Source organism: Schistocerca nitens, chromosome 7 (assembly GCF_023898315.1).
Source record: "Schistocerca nitens isolate TAMUIC-IGC-003100 chromosome 7, iqSchNite1.1, whole genome shotgun sequence".
NCBI classification, from domain to species: domain Eukaryota; kingdom Metazoa; phylum Arthropoda; class Insecta; order Orthoptera; family Acrididae; genus Schistocerca; species Schistocerca nitens.
This window is the reverse complement of record NC_064620.1, coordinates 354,431,212-354,453,195: the sequence shown is the minus strand read 5'-3', so window position 1 is coordinate 354,453,195 and position 21,984 is coordinate 354,431,212. Positions and strand designations below refer to the sequence as shown.

At 37.8% G+C, this 21,984-nt stretch overlaps 1 protein-coding gene across 1 annotated transcript in view; it reads right to left on the bottom strand.

Moving 5' to 3' along the window:
• LOC126195617 (uncharacterized) overlaps positions 1–21,984 on the bottom strand; it is a 444,247-nt gene that overhangs the window by 146,589 nt on the left and 275,674 nt on the right. The window contains exons 20-21 of the mRNA XM_049934243.1: positions 21,430–21,615; positions 14,376–14,530 (exon numbers count right to left, since the gene is read on the bottom strand). Coding sequence (XP_049790200.1) covers positions 14,376–14,530; positions 21,430–21,615 — 341 coding nt within the window. The remainder of the gene's footprint in view (positions 1–14,375; positions 14,531–21,429; positions 21,616–21,984) is intronic.

Here is a 21,984-nt window from a genome sequence, read left to right as displayed (position 1 = left end):
AAGAACCCTCATCATTAATTCACCATGAGGATTCGATTCGGGGCCCAGTGCACTTTCCTGTCCCAGAAGTGGCACTTCAATATGGATGGCCTTTGGTGGGTAAATGCTATGTTTTAACTCTCTGTTGGTATTCAATTTGTGCTAAAATGAATGATGAAATGGTTTGTAGTCCACTACACATTCTGTGTTTAACTCATCTCAAAAAAGAAAGCTTGCTTTTCACAGTGTAACATACTTTGCTAGATGCTTGATACAATGCACAAAATTTCATACGTATAGTGGTTGTTATGTATAAAGGAGCTAAGGGTTTCTCCCTGCATACTGCTCCTCCCCCCTGATTGTAAAGTGAGTGGCTACACTTCTTCCCCTACCTCCACACTTCTCTCCAAACTCTCCTACTCCTATAGCTGTTTACAAGCCAAAATAAGGCCTCTAACATTTCATGGCTGGAGGGTACAAAAAAATTTTATCCTTTATTCTTGTGTATGAACTTCTACAATCTTTGTGATACATGACAAAATTCATCTTTCAACTTTCACACAACCATAGAATAATAAGTACTTCTCTATTTCTTTATTTAAACTATTGAAAGTAGAACTATCATTTCCTATGGGAATGAGAATTTAATTATGCACCATGTTCATAACTCTCAAAAAGCATACCTGTCACTTATGAAGTCCGTATCGTATGTGAGCAATGTACAAATTCTTAATGGCAACTATAGAATGATGATTTACAAGTCCTGTTTCTCATATGATTGGCAACTAATTTTTACTTGCTGTTGATTGTGTTTTAGAGTGATAGTGTTACTGCATTTTGTATGATAAGGGAGCTCCAAAGAAACACTGAAGAATTATGAACTGGAGAAGTTCATCTGAGAGCAAAAGTACCCATGAGTTACATAAACATATGATACTATATTCCACTCTCAGTCATGTAAAGTAATATGTAGTCATTCTCAGATAAAATCACATTGTCAAAAACTTGAAGCAAAAATTAAGAATTAATTAAATCAGCAAAAATACTCCAAAGAGGCATATCAATATGTCAGACTTGGAGCAGCTCTTTTTGAAGTATCTTGATAATGCAACATATAATGCACTTACTTTGTTGTTAAGTCTCCAAAGATATCCTGATCTGATTGTAATCACTGCAGACAAAGGATCCACCACTTTTAATACAAACAATAATGATTATCTGATGAGAGTCTTCATGACTAATTGTATCTCCATCCACAACTACTCCACTTTTGAAGGCAATGATTAAAAAAATATGTGTCACAGCCATGAGCACTCAAATGGCACCTAGAATTCCAAATCCCTTAGTTATTCCTATTTAACTGAAAATATCTTCATTATCACAACCCATGTGAGGACATCTAATGCTTATTTTTCCCATGCCCTGTAATGAGCCAAACTGACTCTGTAGGACAGTGGAATGTTCTGAGCCCTGATGGCTGCATGCCACATGCTGACACAGGGCCCTTTATGGTGAAGCTCAAAATAAGAAAATAACTGTCTACCTAGGAACAAATAAGTTCTCTGATCACGACGCGCAATTACTTAGCTTAAATAACAAAGTGCCTTACAGTATGGATACTCCTCAGCGGAAAGCAGTTAGAATAGTTAATGACTTCAGTACTAATGTTTTTATTAACAGTTTACAAGATATGACCTAGGATGAAATTTATAATGAACAAAATGTTATCATTAAATTTGATCTACTCCATCCACCCTCCCAGCTGAGTAATCTGCCAATCTACCAGCCATGCAGTGGGCACAGATTCTATTCTCAGCCAAATCGGTGAATTTTCCATTCAAGGAATAGGTGCTGTGTTGTCTTCATCATCATTTTATCATCACCGGCATGCAGGTTGCTCATGTTGCATGAACTAACAAGCCTTGCAGCTCAACAGCAAGCTTCCCCCTGATGGGAACTCTGCACCATCAATGCTATACAGTCATCATTTCCATGATAAATTCATGTTATTAGCTGAAAATAACTTTCTGTATAAGCTAATCAAACAGGATGTTAAACAGCCATGTAAAAATAGCATGGACTGCTAAACAGATTAAATTATTTTATGAAAGGAAAAGGGAATTATATCTGTTGGCAAGAACAAGTAGATCCTGCAGTAGTTGCACATAAAAAAAACTACTCAAAATTATTAAGAAAGTTTATTAAAAAATTAAGGAACATACACACAGGTCAGAAATCAGTAATTCCAACAGACTTTAGGCTATATGGAATGTAGCAAAACAAGAGACAGGACAACTGGCCATAAAAGAGGATAACATCACTAGTGGACTGAAAGGAAGGGCTATAAATGATGAGTCATTTCTTAAATACAGTAGAAAGCTTAGGGACAAACAATTCAAGAGAAAAATCACAGCAGTATGTCAAAAAGTAATTCCCATAAAATTCAATCACATGAATGTATCACCAACTTCTCCTTCTGAAATTATGAAGATTATACATTCTCTCAAAAATAAGAGCTATCTGGTTTTGATGAGGTTTCCAATAGAATACTAAGGATTTGTTTCCATACAATAAGCCCAGTCTTATTTGAAATATATAATGCATAACTAATTCATAGATTTTTCAGAGAGACTTCAATATGCTGTGATCTGTTTCACTGCTGACATGACTTTCCAAAAGTTTCAAGAAGGTGATATACTCTTGAATAATAGCTCTCCTTAGTAACAACATCCTCAGCAAATCACAGTTAGGATTTCAGAAGTGGTGCTCTACTGAGAATGCTATTTACATGTTCACTCACCAAAATTTACAAGCATTAAATAAGAAGATAGTGCTGGTTGGTATTTTATAGGACCTCTCTAAGGCATTTGACTGTGTGAATCACAGTATTCTCCTACAAAATTTGAAGTTTTATGTGATTGATTGTATAGGTAAACAGTGAATAATGTCATGTCTAACCAAAAGAATGCAGAATGTTGTACTCAGTAATTCAATCAATATAGTGAGGAGAAATCATCCTCATATATGTAAATGATCTTTTGTCAAATATACAACAAGCAGAATTAGTTCTATTTGCACATGACACTAGTATCGTAATCAGTTCAAAAATTCATACAGAAACACAAGAAATGGTAAACAATTTTCTTAAGAGGTCACTGATTGGTTTTCTGCAAATGGTCTCACCCTCAATTTTGAAAAAGACACAACATATTCAGGAAATAATAAATAGGGTGGAAACTCCAAAATTCTTAGGTGTCCATATTTAAATTGGATAAAGCACAGTATCTGGTGCTCACCCACAGTCATCTTGTAGACATCTGTTTAAGGGTTCGGTCATTCTGACTATTGATTCTCAATATATTTTGACCCTCATGAAGTTTGCTGTGAACAATCCACTCCAGTTTAGAAGGAACAATGATGTACATAACTACAATACCAGAAGGAAAAATGACATTCATTACTTCAAATTAAGGTTCTCTTTAGCACAAAAAGGGATGCACATGATCGCTTATCCTGTGATATAAAATGTCTGACACAAAGGAAAGTAAAATTTGAAAACAAACTGAAGAAGTGTCTCTGTAACAACTCCTTCTATTCTGTGGAAGAACGTCTATTATTATGATGTTTGAAAGGCAGTGGGTAGGAATTACTAACTTACATTGTTATGTTTAAAGAGAGAGAGAGAGAGAACTTATAAATGTTCAGCATGTATTCATATTCCCAAATTAATTTGTAATGTAAAATGACTCATTCCACATCATTACAATTTACTGTGCAAAATGATCCATGGAACATGAAGCTAAGTAACTAACTACTAACTTTGGCCCTAAACAGTGGCAAGGGCCAAGTTGGAAGTTTTGAGGAATTGCATTGTCAGGTTTCAATAAAATCTCATAAATATGATATTTCAGTATATCCACTATGATTTTTTTATTCAGATTGGTCATTGTTTTCAAATATTTATAGAGTAACGACATATTTTTAAAATGATGAATTTTATCCAAAATGTTGTTCTTAAAAATACGTCACGGTGTACGTAACATTGTTTACTTGCAAACTGATTGCATCCAATATGATTTACCATTGACTTATCATTGTTTACTTGCTGGGCAAGTTAATGGTACATTACTGGGAAACCTCTCAACAACATAAATGTAAAATTTTCGAATTGTTTCAGTTTATGATATAAAGATTTATACATCAATTTTTGCAGTAATGAAGTATAATAACTTCAACATATTATCTATGATTCAGTGCATCATAAAATTAATTTTGTTGACACTATCCTGTACCATTTAAACAATGTTAAGGATGGCCTTTAATAAATCTATTATCATGATGCCACGTAAACAATGGCAAGGGAAACAGTTTAACATTCGAACTGTCCACAGCTTAACACTGTTCATTTGCTTAAAGAGCTATTCCCTGTATGATACCCAATTAGCAACAATCTTTTAACTGCATTTGCATCCAGGAACATATTCAGGATCTTTATTTGAGTTGTAGTTATCCACATCATCTTTAAAAAGCATTTTACTAGCACAAACACCATACACCTTATTATTACTGGCAACTGCATTTTTAGCATTCACATCCACACATCCTAACAAAGTTGCCACTAGTGAGAATCTGAAATTACAGAGTTGCAGTTCTCAGTTTATCATGGAACTATGTTGACAGCAGTGAGCTTTTTGTATTGAATTTCTTTTTTAGTGGCTTCATTTTCAGTTTTCATGCTGTGAGTATGCCAGATATTTATATTCATTCTGAGTGCAGTCATATTCCATGACATTATACAATTATAGCTTTGTTTTTTTGTTTTGTTGTTATGGTTATGATGTAACTTTTGGTTGCAGTAGAGAAAGGAGCAATAAGTTATTTTTACTCCAATTTACTGTATTTCACTCTGTGATTTTCTGCCATACATTATTAAAGACATCAGATTATGGACCCAGGCAAACACATATATACAGTATCAGTTTCTGTTCTGTGAATTCATTGCTTTTGATAGGAATTTTATTCACGTGATCATGATGCTCAAGTTCTGAAACCATCATATTTTGCTCGTCTATTGTGGAAAACCTTCATTTTTGTTTTGAACTGAGTGTTACATTCAGCCTACACAAAGGTGGATAATTTGAAAATGTACAGTATCCAGAAATTTGACAGTAAAAATTTCCAGCTGTGGAAATATCGATTGCAAATTATTTTTCATGCTGAAAAAGTGCTCAATATCATCAAGAGGAAACCGAGGCCATATCGAGCTGGTGAGATGCGATGCTCATTCTGTCTACTGCGATGGAATTTGACCAATTGCAATCTGTTATGATGTGCACAAATGCAGTGGAAATGTGGGCCAGACTAAAGAATATTCATGAAAAGTGATCTGCAGTTAATGGCACTGATGCAGAAATTTTTTGGTTACAAAATGTCGCCAACAGACACAGTTGCACAACACATCAGTCAAGTGAGTCCTTGGTACAAGCATTAGCTGATTTTGGCAAACCTGTTACAGAAGTTGACAAAATGGCTACAATTTTGGGAAGTCTGCCATCAAAGTTTGCAATTTTTTCAACTGCTCAAGAGCAACAAACGTTCGATAATTTGATTTTAAGATTATTGAAAGAAAAGCAAAAACTTTTACAATGTGATGAAAACTCAACTGCCTTCACAGAAGTTAATGTGGACAAAACACACAAGTTCAGTTCAAATACTGGTGACAACAGTGTGTCTAATGTAGTCAGCAGAAAAGACATTGAATGTCATTACTGTCACAAAAAGGGCCATTTTAAATCTGAGTGCAGGAAACTTTTAGCAAAACTTAATACGAAAACTGACACATCAGAGCACCAAGAATTTGGGTGCAGAACATATGTATGTTTTTGCTCCAGGTTGTGAAAACATTTGGTTAGCTGACAGTGCTGCGTCAAAAAATATGACATCACACAAAGAGGGGTTCAACACATTTACACCAATTTAGTCGGATGACTCATTTGCTCAAATTGGAGATCAATTGTCAATGCAAAAGGGACTGGATTAGCTGAAGTATTGTTATTAGTTGAGGCTAAATGGCAACCTTGCACTTTGGAAAATGCATTATAAATTCCTAAGCTAAAGAAGTCAAGCAACAGAAAATCCAGGATGGAATATAACAATTGTAATATTTGTGAGAGTCTTTTTGTTGTGCCATGTGCGACTCAGCATCTTCGCTATATATTGTTAAGCTAAAGGTAAATTTATTTTCAGTGGGAGGAGTCACAAAAAGAGGAATGAAAGTTATTTTTGATGACAAGAGAATGGAAGCTCACAGTTCAGGTCTAATTGCAGCAGGAATTAAGATGGACAATCAGTGTTATCGAATGTTGTTTAAATGTCAAGATGTACTACAGGCAAATCCTGCTTCCCTGAATTCCACCATGATCTGGCATGAGACACTTGGGCACATTCATTTCAGTAGTCTCAAGAATATGGCTGATCTGATCTTAGTACCACATTTCAACATGAAGAAAGTTGAAAATCTTCATTGTGAACCATGTCAGTATGGTAAGATGAAAAGAAAGTATTTTAATTCAAATTTGGAATCAAGATCGAAAGTTCCTGGTGAACTTATTCATGTAGATTTGAGTGGATGGATGATAAAACTGTCTCTTGGAGGTGCACAAGTTGTATATAGTTTTCCAGGATGATTGCACTTATACAGGTTCATGTATTTTCTTAAAAGTAAGCATATTTTTGGAATTTCAGAGACTGATTGAAAGACAAACTGGAAACAAAATCAAAGTTCTGAGAAGTGACAATGGAACCAAATTCGTAAATGAGCAATTTGAAGATTATAAGCAAAGTGGTATAATACATGAGAAAACAAGTCCCTATACACCACAGCAGAATGGCTGAATTGAACAAGAAAACATGTCCATTACTGAGTGTGCACACACTATTTTATTAAGTACTGATTTGTCTCACGAATTGTGGGCAGAGACAGTAAATTGTGCTGCATATATCTTAAATTCCAGACCACGTAAAGGAAATGACAATGTTACACCACATGAAAAATGACTTGGAAAACCTCCTTCTTTAGGACACATGAGGAAGTTTGGATCAGCAGCATACATACATGTTCCTGATAAATTTAGATCAAAATGGGATAGTAAATCAAATAAATTGATCATGGTTGTCTATGATGGGTATAGTACCCATTATTGCCTCTACAATCCTGATTAAAGAAAATTACATTCTCCTGCAATGTCTCTTTCAATGAAGAACAAACCTATAGCTTAAACATAGAACAAAGATATACTGAATTTTACCTGGGAGATCATGCTGCATAAGATGGTCAAGAGGAATCAGAAGAGGATGATATTGGTGAATAAATAAAAGAAAATCAAAAAGATTTTCAAGAGGTATCTGAAGAGGATGATACTGGTGACCAAATGAAAAAAAAATCAAAGGATGAATCTGAGAGATTGGTCTAATCTGTGAGCACCTGCTCATTTTCAGGACCAAGATATAGCTTGTTCTGCCATTGTGTATGAACCTCAAACTTTTGAAGAAGCAATGGCATCAAAAGAGTCATCAAAATGGAAACAAGCAGTGGAAGAGGAAATAACATCCTTGAAGAAGAACAAAACTTGGGATCTAGTATCATTACCGCACAACCGCGAGGCACTTGGATGATTAATTGAGGCTATAGTGTGAAGCAGAATTCTGAAGGAAAAATTGACCACTTTAAAGCTAGATTATGTGCAAAAGGTTATTAACAATGAGAAGGCAATGGTTATGAAGAGACATTCTCTCCTGTGGTCCAATATTATTCAATCAGGGATTTATTAGCCATAGAAGCTTCACAAGATATAGAAATTAGGCAGTTTGATTTTAACACTGCATTCCTGAATGGGGATTTGAAAGAAGAAGTTTATATGGAGCAACCAAAAGGTTTTGTTCTAGAAGCCTCAAATAATGTTTGCAGACTGAAGAAGATTCTATATAAACTCAAACAATCACAAATTTGCACAGTTTCTGACAAAGTTTGGCTTTGTGCAACTGAATGCAGACAAACATGTTTTCCATGCTTCAACAGATGACACTGATGTTTACCTAGCATTTTATGTGGATCATGGCTTGCTTATTTGTAAGTCTCCAAAAATACTGGAAAATGTTTTGACAGCACTGGGATTAACGTTTGAAATTACTGTAGGCAATGGAAAATAATTCTGTGGATTGCAATTTGAACAAAGCCCTTCTACATCAATTGTTTACTTCAGAAGTTCAACATGGATGATTCAAAACTGAACTCAACACTTTTTGATGTTGGAACCATGTTGCACAGTGGTAACTCTCCTGCAAACCAACATGAGTTAAAGGAGATGGGAAGCAAACTTCATCAGCAGGCAGTTAGCAGCTTAATGTTTGCAGCAACTGTCTCATGGTCAGACATCATGTTCACTGTGAGCATGGTGAGTAGGTTCCTACATAATCAGGGTCTCGATCATTGGCATGCTGTTAAAAGGATTATGAAGTACCTACAGGGGACCAGAGACTTGACAATAAGGTTCAAAGCTGACTCTACTGGACTGGTGGTCTACACAGATGCAGACTTTGCTGGTAACTGTGACACTTGTCAGTTAATGACAGGTTACATGAGCTTGTTAGCAGGTGGACCTGTGACATGGTGTTCATGTCAGTAGAAATGTTTAAGCAGATCAACAACAGAGGTTGAATACATAGCAGCTTAAGATGCTGCTACTGAAGTTGCTTGGTTGCGTGATTTTCTCAGTGAACTTGGTTTTCAGTTAGACAAACCAACAACACTCCACATTGACAATCAAATTGCTAGTTGCCTAATTAAAATCACAGAACACCACAACCATACCAAACACACTGACATTAAATACCATTATATATGTGAACATGTTGAAAATAATGAGATTGAAATTTATTATGTTTATTCTGATAAAAACTTGGCAGACTTATTCACAAAACCTTTAACTAGAGAAAAATTCATATCAAACAGAAAAGCCCTGTCAATGATCTCAAAATAGACACAGTCTAATATGAATGAAGCATATCACCTACAATATTTCACATGCAATAACTTGGTTTGTCATTGACTGTTCCTTGCAATTGTTTACAACTAAGTTACTCATATGTAGATGACAGTGTTGTTCAAGGAAGTCATAAGACGAAAACTGAACAAGTCAAACTGACTTTATGAAATAAATAAAATAAAAAATTTGGTAAAGTTGAGGCTGTTCTTGAGAATCAAGAGAGATAAGAGGGGGAATGGAATAATTTTGAGGCTGAAAACTTAGAAAAACCTGTTGAAGAGGTTTGACACAAACTAACACAGCCAATTAACACTCAAGGAATAGAAGCTCAGGATGATAAGAAACTGCATGACAAAGTGTCTCACAGAGAATTAATAGGATGTTTTCTTTATGTAACTCAAACAACACAACCTGCATTAAGTTATGCTGTTAATTATTTCAGTCATTACCAATGTGCTCCAAAGGAATCACATTGGGGATGTTTAAAGAGAATACTACATTATATAAAAGGCTCAGTAAATTATGGGATACATTGTAAGAATGGGGGGAACAGTGAAACTGTAGTAGTTTATGTTGATGCTAATTGGAACAATAGGTCAGACAGAAAATCAACATCAGGTTATGCTATAAAAGTGTTGGTAATACTGTAAGTTGGGGAACTAAAAACCAATGTACTGTATCACTCTATTCTACAGAAGCAGAATTTGTATCATTTGCAACTTCGTGTTGTAGAATATTTTTGATTTGAGAAGCTGTTTCATGACGTCAAATTTCTTACATATTTCATTTTCATTTCATTTCATTTCATTCATTATCATCCTTTTCATCATTTACATGATATAGGAATTGTCATAATACTGTCCAGAATATGCACAGCAGAATATTACAAATTTCTATCAAACACAAAAAATTAACTTTATGTTGAAAATTAAAATATTGAATTAAAACACATAAAATTAACATTGTATAATATGTAGAAAATTAAAACACTGAATTAATGTGTTGCTCTTTTACATGTTCTTTTAACATGTACTGTAAGTGATGGATTTATATATATTTAGTACATTTTGGAAAACATATATTAGACATAATTTTAGAGTTAAAGGAGTATAAATGAGACATAGAACTAACAGTGAGAACAACATGATATTGATAATACAACTATCAGTTAGTGATTTAAGGATTCGAAATATTCCTCTATGCTATAAAAACATTTATTTATCATAAACTTTTTTAATTCTGACTTAAATTTTCCTTTATCTTCTGTTCCCCTGATGTAGAGTGGCAGAGCATTATAAAGCTTTATTTCATAGTGGCTCACATGTTTTTGAGTTTTTGTTTTTCTTGTTCTTTCTACATGCATATTCTTACAGATGCGTGTATTGTAGTCATAAAGATCTGAATTTACACGTAAACTACTCAAGTGTGTTCTTGTATGCAGTATGCTTTTTAATATGTACAAAGATGGTACTGTAAGTATGTTTAGCTGCTTGAACAAGGGCTTGCAGTGTGTTTAAGTATGAGTTTGTTAGATATTTCTATTTAAAAAGGAATATAGAGATTAAGTACCAGTACAGTACTGTAAATGATCAGTTAGCTGACATTTTTACGTAATTGTTGTGCAAACTAAAATTTCAAAAATTCTCACAATGATTGGGAATGTGTAAAGTTGCAGATTAACATTGTATAGAACTGAGGTAGAGTGAAAGAACTGCAATTCTATATTTTGTTATTTTTGATTTGTTTGCTACTTATCCATTTTTGGTAATGAACGTCTTTGGTTTGATCTACACAATGAGTGCATATACACATGTTATCATAAAGTGTATGTAATGTATTGTTCTTTCTTAACTAACGTTACTTGCTTGAATTCATGCTCTGCTACAAGTTTTCTCAACAAATGTTCACATGTTCTTGAAAGTGCAAATCTTACGTATTGATTATTTTCAAAACTCAGTACCATAGTTTTGTAGCACAGGTTTTTCTGCTTACAAAAATGTCTACTTTCACTAGAATAACTTATTAGTTTGTTAATTATTCAATTTGGAAAATTTCACATTCTATAAACTTCTTAATGGGCTTTGTAAATACCCAATTTAGTAGAAATAATTTTCATAAAATACTACCTAAAATTTTGCCTTTTTCTGGTTATAGAATGTTTTCTTGTTATACATTTAATAATTAAATATATGATTTTTCATTTTGTAATTTTGTGTACTCTAGTTCTGCTGTCTTTTATCTTATTATTAAAAATTTAACACTAATTTTGATTTTTAATCTAATGTTCATCTACTAGTAGGTGAGTAGGACAATGACTGAGTGAGTTCATGCTCAGTCATTGAAATGTTAACTTCAGTGTCAGTCACTGCCCAACACTCAAGTTATAATCAATTCAGTGTCATTATCTGATAACATTATGCAAAGGACAGACTGCTACTTACCATACAGTGGAGATGTTGAGTCACAGATAGGCGCAACAAAAAGACTGTCAAACAACAACAGCTTTTGGCCAAAAAGGCCTTCATCAGGATTACACAATATACACACAAACAAATGCTCAGGCAAACGCAACTCACTCACACACACACACACACACACACACACACAAACACACACACACACACACACACACACACATACACACATCACTACTGCCAGCCTGCAGTCAGCTACTAAAGTGTAAACTTCACTTTATATGTCAGTCATTGTTCTATATTTGAATGATTAAATGTCTCTACGTTGCCATCAGCCTGTCAACAGCATTAATCCAAAATGTAAACTGAGCAGTTGGTTCGTATTCAGTAATCAAACTTTAACTACTGTGCATAAATATTGTGAATCTGTGTATTAAGTGACCAGTAGTAAACTGTGACTTATGGAGCCTATGGATACAACTGCCCACCTGGTTTATATACTGAAACCATTGCTTTTGACAAAGCTAACCATTAGACAGTGAGACAGATTGTAAATAAGCAAAAAGAAATTGAATATTGAGTACTGCAGCAAGGTTTATATTATTTGACATAAGTCCATAAGATACTTCCACAATGGGAAGAAAATCCACAAGTTCCAGAGCAGTTACAAAGTGCAGAATACCAGGCAAGTAAAGTTATAACCTCCAGTTCACCGATGACTCCTTAGAAAATTGTCTTTACATAATGCATGCCCTCACCCCTGGGTAACTCATATACCTGAATTAGAAAGTAACTAATAGCTAGAGGTATATATATGATTTTATGTTTGCACCAATCTGCTGACAGAAAGGTTCAAAAATACCACCCCCTCTACCTCCCCTCCTCCCCAAAGAAATACTATATTAACTTCCTACCTCAGTTTCTAATTATTAAAGCCAACTGACAAAAGCCAAAGTAGTCAAACACTCAGGACATGAGCAAAGGAGAGCAGATGCAGGAATCCTGAATCACCGTCCTGGTTGTTTGCCATTGTCTTCCTCCAACCTGCTATGAAGTGTCGCATGTGTATCTGTGTCATGTGGATGGTTATGATACATACTTGTACAGTGTAGTGTTGTTTGTTATGGATTATGGGAAGGGAGTGAATGAAACCTGTGCCAGCAAACTGGCCTCTCCTCTCAAATAGCGACAAGAGGAGTGCCATGTCACTTGCCCTTACTTCACAAAACACTGCAGACAGGTTTGGAATTTAATCCAGGCCATCAGAAACCTTATGCCACTACCTCTTCTCCCATTTCCAGCTAAATGCTGGCAGTGAAATGTTCCACCATGTGGATTTGAACCTTTTATCTCTGAGTAGAGTGCAACTCCACAGATGTATATTAGCGATCTCAGCTACGAAGGTAGCATCAGTTGATTGACTCTAGCATTAAAAGTATGAAGAAAAATGGTAAGATTATTACAATATTGCAAAGCAAACTCCATACTGCTTGTTACTAAGGAACTTGTGAACATATTCAGTAAGGAATTTGCTCACTTGTGGTTGCCATACCCATACTGTGTATGCAAGTATTGGGAAGACAACAACAATGCCTCTATCACTTGAACTATGTTCAACCACCAATCACTTCATTAATCTAGATACAAAGCAGTTTGCTATTGCAATATGCTGATGGTTTGGCAAGACCTTCCTGGACTAGACATTCGCTCTCCACCATGTCTAGAGACACATACCTGGTGCCTTATTCCCACAAACAGTCAATTTTTCTTGCACACTTGCTGACCAGCCACAACCCTTCATCATTTAATACCACTCACACCTGAAACAACTGAATCACATTCTGTGATAGGGTTTCATTGTAATCACACCCCAAAAACGGAATTATGACTTACACACTGTTTCCCACCCTTTCAAAATGGTCTGCTGCTGCCCATTCAACTTTGTCCTTATCTATCCCATTCTGGCTCTCAAACTAGTCCTACTGCATGGGATCCTATGGAAGGCTCAAACGCAAGACCTGCCCAAAATATCTGCCTACCACTTACTCCAGCCGCACTGTCACTCAAAATCTCAAATCATGTAAGAGGTGAAGCCACATTTAAAACTATGCACACCCATTTACCAACTTAACTGCAACCATTGTATAGTAATGTCTATGGTCTTGACTACAAACCAACTATTCTGTCAGATAAACAGCCACTGACAAACTGTGGCCATGAGTCAACTGAACAACACAGTTACAGATACTACTAATAAGCACAATTTAATTGGCTTAAACAGTTGCATTACAACTGAAACCATCTAAATCTTCAGATAAAACCAGTATTCTGAACTGCACTTTTTTATTCCTGCATTCTTAGCCTCATTCTCTATTAGTTCCTTCTTTCTAACAGCGTCTGTATTTTGTCATGTTTTCATCCCATTAATTAATATTGAAAGTTTTACACTCCTCCTGTTGCTTTTCCAGTGCACTCTAAATCATTTATGACTTGTTTCCTAATATGTTTCTCTGACTGGGTTCTTCACAATATTCTCAAGTTTGCTCCTAGAAGGACCCATCTCCCCTCCATGAAAAGATTTGAATCTTATATCCTGTATGTGTACACATATTCCACACTATCACAATGTTTCTGAACAGTCTCCCATACTGTTCTCCCCTATGATAATCCGACAACTCCTTCATACCCCATCATTGACCCCAGCTATCTTCTATGCATTATATATGGACAAACACGAGTCACTTATGTGTAGACGTATACTTCATAATTATATTTGGCACTATATGAAAAAAGTATAGTCTCTAAATGTCTTTAAAATGTAAGGAATAATGATTGCAGGTACACAAATTTATATGTCTGACACATTCTATTAAATGAAGCTGAAAATTTATTTAATTAATAAGGAGAGGCAGGTTTTAAGAAGTCTCATCATGCTTACCAGATGTATCCATTGAATCTATCATGTCTCTGAAGTCAAGGACATCTTTTAGCAGACTTTGCTGTTCACCATGACGTGGTAGAAGCTGCACAATTTGCACACTTACATCCAGGAAGTCCAGATTTGCCTGAATTGATTCATGACTGTTGTCCATGCTGAAAAACCATCAAAACAGCAACTTGCATTTTATGTGCTAGGAAAGCCAACTGTTGAGCCAACTATTGCACCTTTGCTGGCAAAATGGACATGGATAGTCCAACAATAAAGATTCATCTTACAAACTCTGCTAAATTCAAATTGAAACCTGTGATATATCCTCTGTACCTGACTATCCCTGTGTCTCTAATGAGTGAACATTGTAATTTATTACTGATCCACTCTATGTGGTTTGGTGCTTTTGGTGGCTGAGACTTCCCTTGGCCATTAAAAGAGGCTGAAAACTATCAATGACAAAAAGAATAGTTCCAATCATGTAGCTCACACAGTATTTAACATTGGAAATTATCACTTTAACTTTCACTTGTGACGTATTTGTGAGCGATGGTCAGTTCAAGTTTCACAATTCTCTTTTATATGCAGGTAAGGGAAAATCTACATAATGCACTTTGCTACAGCTAATGCTATCAAGTTTCTGTGCAGTAAACATATTCTTGATGAAATAATCAACAATAGTTCAGTGAGGCAAATGAAAATCAACTTAGGTTTCACACTTACAGTTTTTCAGGTTGGGCAAAATTATACAAAGTTGCACAGTGAAAAAAATGTGGCACTAATTAATACTGTTTCTACCAGCGCAACTGAGGCAGACTTTGCTATACATGTCAACATAGTTATTACATCTGTAATTTCTGGTCACAGCCTCTTTCAACATAAGTGTTATACATTTTGTATCTGAAGCCAGACTCTAACACAAATTGAAATAATGAAGTTACATCATAGTCTGCTGGTTTCAGGCTAGTGATTTTGAGGGTAGGTGTAAGAACATGTTCTGATTTCTGAAACTATTTAATGTTTTGAAAATCGGGTAAGTAAACATTTTGCTATTTTTTTGATTATAGGACTTAACTGTTATGCTGTTTATGGAAAATATTGAAGGTTAGTAAATTATAAAAGTATACAGAACATTATTATGCTTCTGAGTTAGAAATACCCAGCTTGCAAGTATGGGACCCATCTTGAAAATAAAATATTTAAATTATATATTAATAAAAAATCTTACTTAGTGTCTAACTTAATAAGAGAGAGGGGTGGTCTGATCTAGACAACATATAGCAAGAAAAGTAGAGTGTTAAAATTCAGAATCTTGTAAGCATGAATGCAAAAAAGGCAGTTCAAAACTATGAGGTTCTCAACTTTCAGTGTTAGTTATCTTGGAAGTTAATTAGCTTCAAGTATTTTTTCAAAAAGAATGAAATATCTACTTTTGAATGAATGGTAACAGCACTTAGTATTCTATTAGATCAGTGTGTTTCCCCATTATTTACTATAGTCAAAATTTCAAGTAGTCATTGTTGTGACTCGCCGATCTTCCAAAGTGCCGCCGCACAGTTATGCACGTCCTCTACATGCGGCGCTGTCTGCCAGCCATGCAGCAGCCGCGCCACCTAAGCGGCCAGCCAGCCAGCGGCCGCTAGACTTGGACTCAGTGCTGATTTGACTGTTACCGTGTACACATGTCTTACTTGTCTACTTGATCTGTGACTTACATGTATTGTGTCGTCTTCGAAATATGTGTTCAACTTGATGTTATAACAATTACCAAAGAGGTAGTGAATTTTTCTTTTTCATTGTTGACCCATGGGTTTCCATGGCTACTTTAGAGCAACTATTGCAAGGTCTCATTGAACAGCAAATGCTTCTCACATCGGGGATTCATGATATCGCGGCATCCAATGCGGGGCGTCTCTCGTTGTTGTCTATACCTCCTTTTTCTCCTTGAGACGAGATGGTGGAAGACTGGTCTGAATACGAAAAACGTCTTCGACAGCACTTCTTGGCATTTCATGTCACGGATGAACAAATATGTAAGTCTCTATTCCTTTCATGGATTTCACCTCAAATGTATCGATTGTTGTCGCAATTGGCTCCTTTGAAAGATCCTGCGTCTTTGTCCTTAGCTGAAATGTGCTCACTTCTGTCCATATATTTTCAAAAGCATACGCATGTGGTAGCCTCTCGTGTTGCCTTTTATCGTTGTCAAAAACAACCACATCAATCCTATCGCGCTTGGGCTGCTGAACTTCACGGCCTCAGTCGAAACTGTCAATTTGTTACTGACGTTCACAAATAATCCTATGCCAATTCCATGGTATGGGATGCTATTATCTGGTCGGTGCTCGACATAGAAGTTAGGCATCGTGCCCTTCAGTTGGCAAATCTGACTCTCTATGAAGTCCTATCCAACACACAGTCTTTTGAAATATCTCACACCGCTGGAGCACAAATAGAGGCATGGGGTTACGTTGGGGAAATACAACCGCTGTGCGCTGCTGACGATGCATGCGGCATGTCCTCGCCGGCCGATGTGGCCGCAGTACGCTCCCAACCGCAGCCTCGGCCTAACTGTAAACAAACCTCTAAGAAACTGCAGCAAAACCCACGGCAACTTCCTTCATGTCCGCGGTGTTTTATGAAACATTTACGGGAGGATTGTCCCCAAAGTTGGGCCGTGTGTCACAATTGCAACAAGAAGGGTCGTGTGTCATCCGTTTGCAAATCTGACCGCATACCTGATGTTCATGAACGTGACACGGATTCTGCTTCTGTGTTGTCTGTCAATGGTACTTCTTCCCTTTCAGGGAAGTTATTCCTCACTGTCCAAATACTTGGTTGAGATGTTCACATGCAGGTGGATACTGGTTCTGCTGCCACTATAATCAACTCTCAGACGTATCTTCAGTTGGGTTCTCCAATCCTATCACCTGTCACTAGGCAGTTACGAATGTACAATAAACAGAAGATTTCTCTCTTGGGAAAATTAGATGCTGAGGTATCTTACAAATCCTTCGTTTGCACTGTTCCCATATTTGTGGTCGACCATAGTAATGCAGAGAATCTTTTTGGTTTCGATGCCTTTCGCGTTTTTGGGTTCTCCATGGATGACTCTGTCAATATCGTCTCTGATGCTATTCCTTATGCCCACTTGGATTCCTTGTCAACGACATTTTTGTCCCTTTTTTCTCCTGGCTTAGGCCATGCAAATTACTTTGAAGCTCATATCACTCTCAAACCCACTGCTCAGTCTAAGTTTTTTCAGGCTCGGCCCATTCCTGTGGCCCTTCGTGATCGGGTCAAACGAGAGCTGGATCGTCTCACTGCTTCAGGGATCTTGCTTCCTGTCACTTCCAGTGAGTGGTCCTCTCCTGTCGTTGTCGTTGCTAAGCACAATGGTGATATTCATCTCTGTGGCGATTTCAAAGCCACTGTAAATGCTCAATGCCTCATCGCCTCTTACCCTATGCCCTGACCTGAAGAACTGTTTACTAAACTTGATGGAGGCCAGTATTTTTCTAAACTTGACCTGTCAGAAGCTTATCATCAACTTCCTCTTGACACTGCTTCCCGGCAGTTTCTGGTCCTTAACACGCCTTTCGGCCTCTATCAATACCAATGATTGCCATTCGGGGTTGCCAGTGCCCCTGCTCTCTTTCAGCGATTCTTGGAACAATTATTGCTCCCTGTCCCTGGGTGTATAAATCACATGGACGACATTGTTGTCACTGGCTCCACCACTGAAGAACATCTTCAGAATCTCTGCACTCTTTTTCATGTCTTACAGACTGCCAGTCTTAAGTGTAATCTTCAGAAATCAACATTTTTTTCAGGCATCTATCACGTACTTGGGGTTTCAACTGTCTCGGGATGGTATTCGTCCGCTTCAGCAAACTGTCGCTGCGATCGATGCCCTTCCTCGCTTTACATCTGTAAAGGAACTGCAGGCCTTCTTGGGAAAAATAGCCTACTATCACATGTTTTTACCGTCTGCGGCTTTGGTGGCTCAGCTGTTGCATTGCCTGTTTCATAAAAATGTGCCCTTTCACTGGTCCGCGTCATGCGATGCGGCTTTCCAGAAATTGAAGACTATGCTGAAACAGGCCCCATGCCTGGCTACTTATTGACCTGGCCAACATCTTGTTCTTGCCATGGACGTCTCTCAATATGGGGTCGGTACAGTCCTTGCGCACCTTTTTTCTGACGGTTCTGAACAACCCATTGCTTATGCCTCCAAAACGCTCACAGATGCCCAATGAAAATATTCTCAAATTGAAAAAGAAGCGTTGCCCATCATTTATGCTCTTCATAAGTTTGGTGTTTTTCTCTATGGATCCAAATTTCATCTTGTTATGGATCACAAACCACTTGTTTCCTTGTTTCATCCATCAACGTCACTTCCCGACAAGGCCACACACCGCCTCCAGTGTTGGGCTCTTTACTTGTCTCGTTTCAATTACGAGATACATGTCTGGCCAATGGCTCAACATGCGAATGCTGATGCACTGTCTCGCCTTCCCATGGGTCCTCATCTGGCATTCGATAGGGACGAACTTTTGTGTTTCCACCAGGATGTTGCCGAGCAGCGGGTTGTGGACGGGTTCCCCATCACTGGGAATGGCTGGCGGGTGCTACGGGTTCTGACCCTACCCTCTCCTGGGTTTTACACTGTATTCAGAAGGGTTGGCCAGATCTTCCATCCGCTAAGACTCCTGATCTGTTGCAGAAGTACTAATCTTAGCGCTACCGCCTCACGGCTAGGGATGGTGTTATCCTCCTTTCTACTGACAGTGCTTCGCCGCATGTTGTGGTACCTGTGTCTTTGCGTGCTTCGGTCTTGCGCCTCCTACACCAAGGGCACTGGGGTGTCTCTCGCACAAAATCTCTGGCGCGTTGTCATGTATACTGGCCCGGCATCGACTCTGAAATCGCACACATGGTCACTGCCTGTGGCCCTTGCGCGTCACAGGCCACCACCCCGAAGTCATCTTTGTCACCATGGCCTTTGCCTGAGAAGCCCTGGGAGCATATTCATGCTGACTTCGCGGGACCTTTTTTAGGTACTTACTGGCCACTCGTAATTGATGCCTACTCTAACTTTCCTTTAATTGTCCTTTGCACGTCGCCTACCACCGTGGCAACCACCAATTCTCTAGCTTGCATTTTCTCTTTGGAAGGCCTTCCCTCTACTCTTGTTACTGATAATGGTCCGCAATTTGCCTCTTCCGAATTTGTGGATTTTTGTGCCCATCATGGCGTCATGCATGTCACGGCCCCTCCGTTCCATCCACAGTCAAACAGTGAGGCTGAACTACTAGTCCGCACATTTAAGGCTCAGATAGGAAACTCGTGACTTCTTCTGCTGCTGATGATACGCTTCTCCAATTTCAGCTTTTTACCATTTCACCCCCATGGGTGACCACAGCCCGGCTGAGCTCTGACATGGCTGACAGCCCCGCATGCTACTTCATCTTCTGCGGCCTTCCATCTCACGGCCGTGGGTGCCTTCGCTTGGCTGGTTCACCACTGGTGACCTTGTGTGGGTACAGGGATATGGCAGGTGACCAAAATGGAGTCCTGGCCACATTTTACAACACCGTGGCCAACGCCTGTATGAAATCCAGATGGACACGGGTGTTGCAGTGCATCATTCGTACCAGCTTCGGCCTCGTGTGCCGACAATGCCTGTTCCGAATGCTGCTACACCACCTTCGGCTCTACCTGACGCTCGGGATCTTGGCATCTCTCATTACTCCCAATGCAGCCCTCTCACCATCATCTCAGTGCCAGCACAAGAATGGACGCCACCAGGAGACGTGCCCATGCAGGAACCGGATGACCATCATCTGTCGGAGCAACTCTACTCGCCTCCTTCTCCTATGGACGCCAACACATCGCCCATGTCTCCTGTTATGACAACCGGACTTGTGCAATGGGCAGATTGGTGGATGGGGCCCCAGCAGATTCGACCCCTACGTCTCCTGTCATCTCGACCCGTTATCATGGGGACACTTCCGTCCATACGGGAAGCCTCCTCCTCGAGACTTTATGGCCAGTCAAACAACACCTATGGATGTTAGCAATCTACACGCCACCTCCATCAAGACCAGTGCAAAAAATTCAAATGCGGGGAAAGGGTTGTGACTCGCTGATCTTTCAAAGTGCCTCTGCGCAGTTACGCATGTCCTCTACATGCGGCGTTGTCTGCCAACCATGCAGCAGCCGCACCACCTAAGCGGCTGGCCAGCCAGCGGCCGCTAGACTTGGACTCAGTGCTGATTTGACTGTTATCGTGTACACATGTCTTACTTGTCTACTTGATCTGTGACTTACATGTATTGTGTTGTCTTTGAAATATATGTGTTCAACTAGACGTTATAACAGTCATGTCTTTCAATTAACTGAACTTCAAGTGAAACTAATTGGATCAGGAAGATAAATATACCTAACTGAATTATAGTTTTAAATGGAATTTCGGATAAACAGAAATTTTACATACTCAAGTACATTTTAAATATTATTTGTATAGCTGCATTAGATACAGAGTGAGAAAACAAAAACATTTTAGTAATTCATGGGTGCAGGAAACATAGCAGATGGAGGAGCTTCCAACTTGCTATGTTTCCGGCTCTTCTGATAGCATACACTTCAATGTAGATTGGTTTTATGTTACATACACAACTTCAGAAATGATTATGTTGATTTATATGAAAGTTCTGTGAGTACAATCAGTCAGAAACTAATAATGAAAAACTAAGAAATAATATATTATTAGCTTGTACCAGTTCAAATAAAATTATTTTTACCATGATGAAGCAAATGTTTATGTTTAACTTGTAGCAATGCACCTAAATTGCATGTAAAATATGGTGAAGCAGGAACACAATTGAAGTTGCCTACATAAAAATTATCACAACAAACACCTAGGAGAATTTGAGGTAAATGAATGGAAAAAAAGAAAAGTTGACTTAAGTAAAAATTTCAATTGCAAAAGCAAGACATAGAGCAAATCTTAAAGAGAGACAGAAGCAAGAAGCAATGGAACAATATATTGCATGCTCACTTGGACTTGCGTATGTTTAATTCCTTCTTTACTGCTGCTGACACTTCTGCTGTTCCTTGGTTTAGTCCCTTGCCTTCATCTGTGGGAGACTGCTGCTTTAGGAGAGATAGCATGGGCTCAACTACTGCCAGAGCAGCCTCAAACTGCCCAGACTGAAGTAATGAGAGAAACAACCCACTTACTTCCCTGGGAAAAAAATTGTTACTGAAACATTTCATATTACAAAACAAAGATCAACTAGTTTGCAGTTTAATATCACTTCAAAGCTGTCTGAGCTAATATGAACTCATAATTGGATATTTGCTTTATCACTTGCAGACAAATAGCTTAATGTTTATGTGGAACTGCAATTTTCTCGATTTTCTCTACCAAATACTAGAACAAATGGAAAATATTCATACTAGAAATAATATTTCAGATTTATAAAGGATTAAAGCAAATAGAAACATTCCAAAAATTAGTGACTGTCCACAGCAGCGGTTTCAGAACATTGCTAAGTTTTCATTTATTTATTTTTTAATTTGTTTCCTTTTAATTTATTTACTTTCCTCAAAC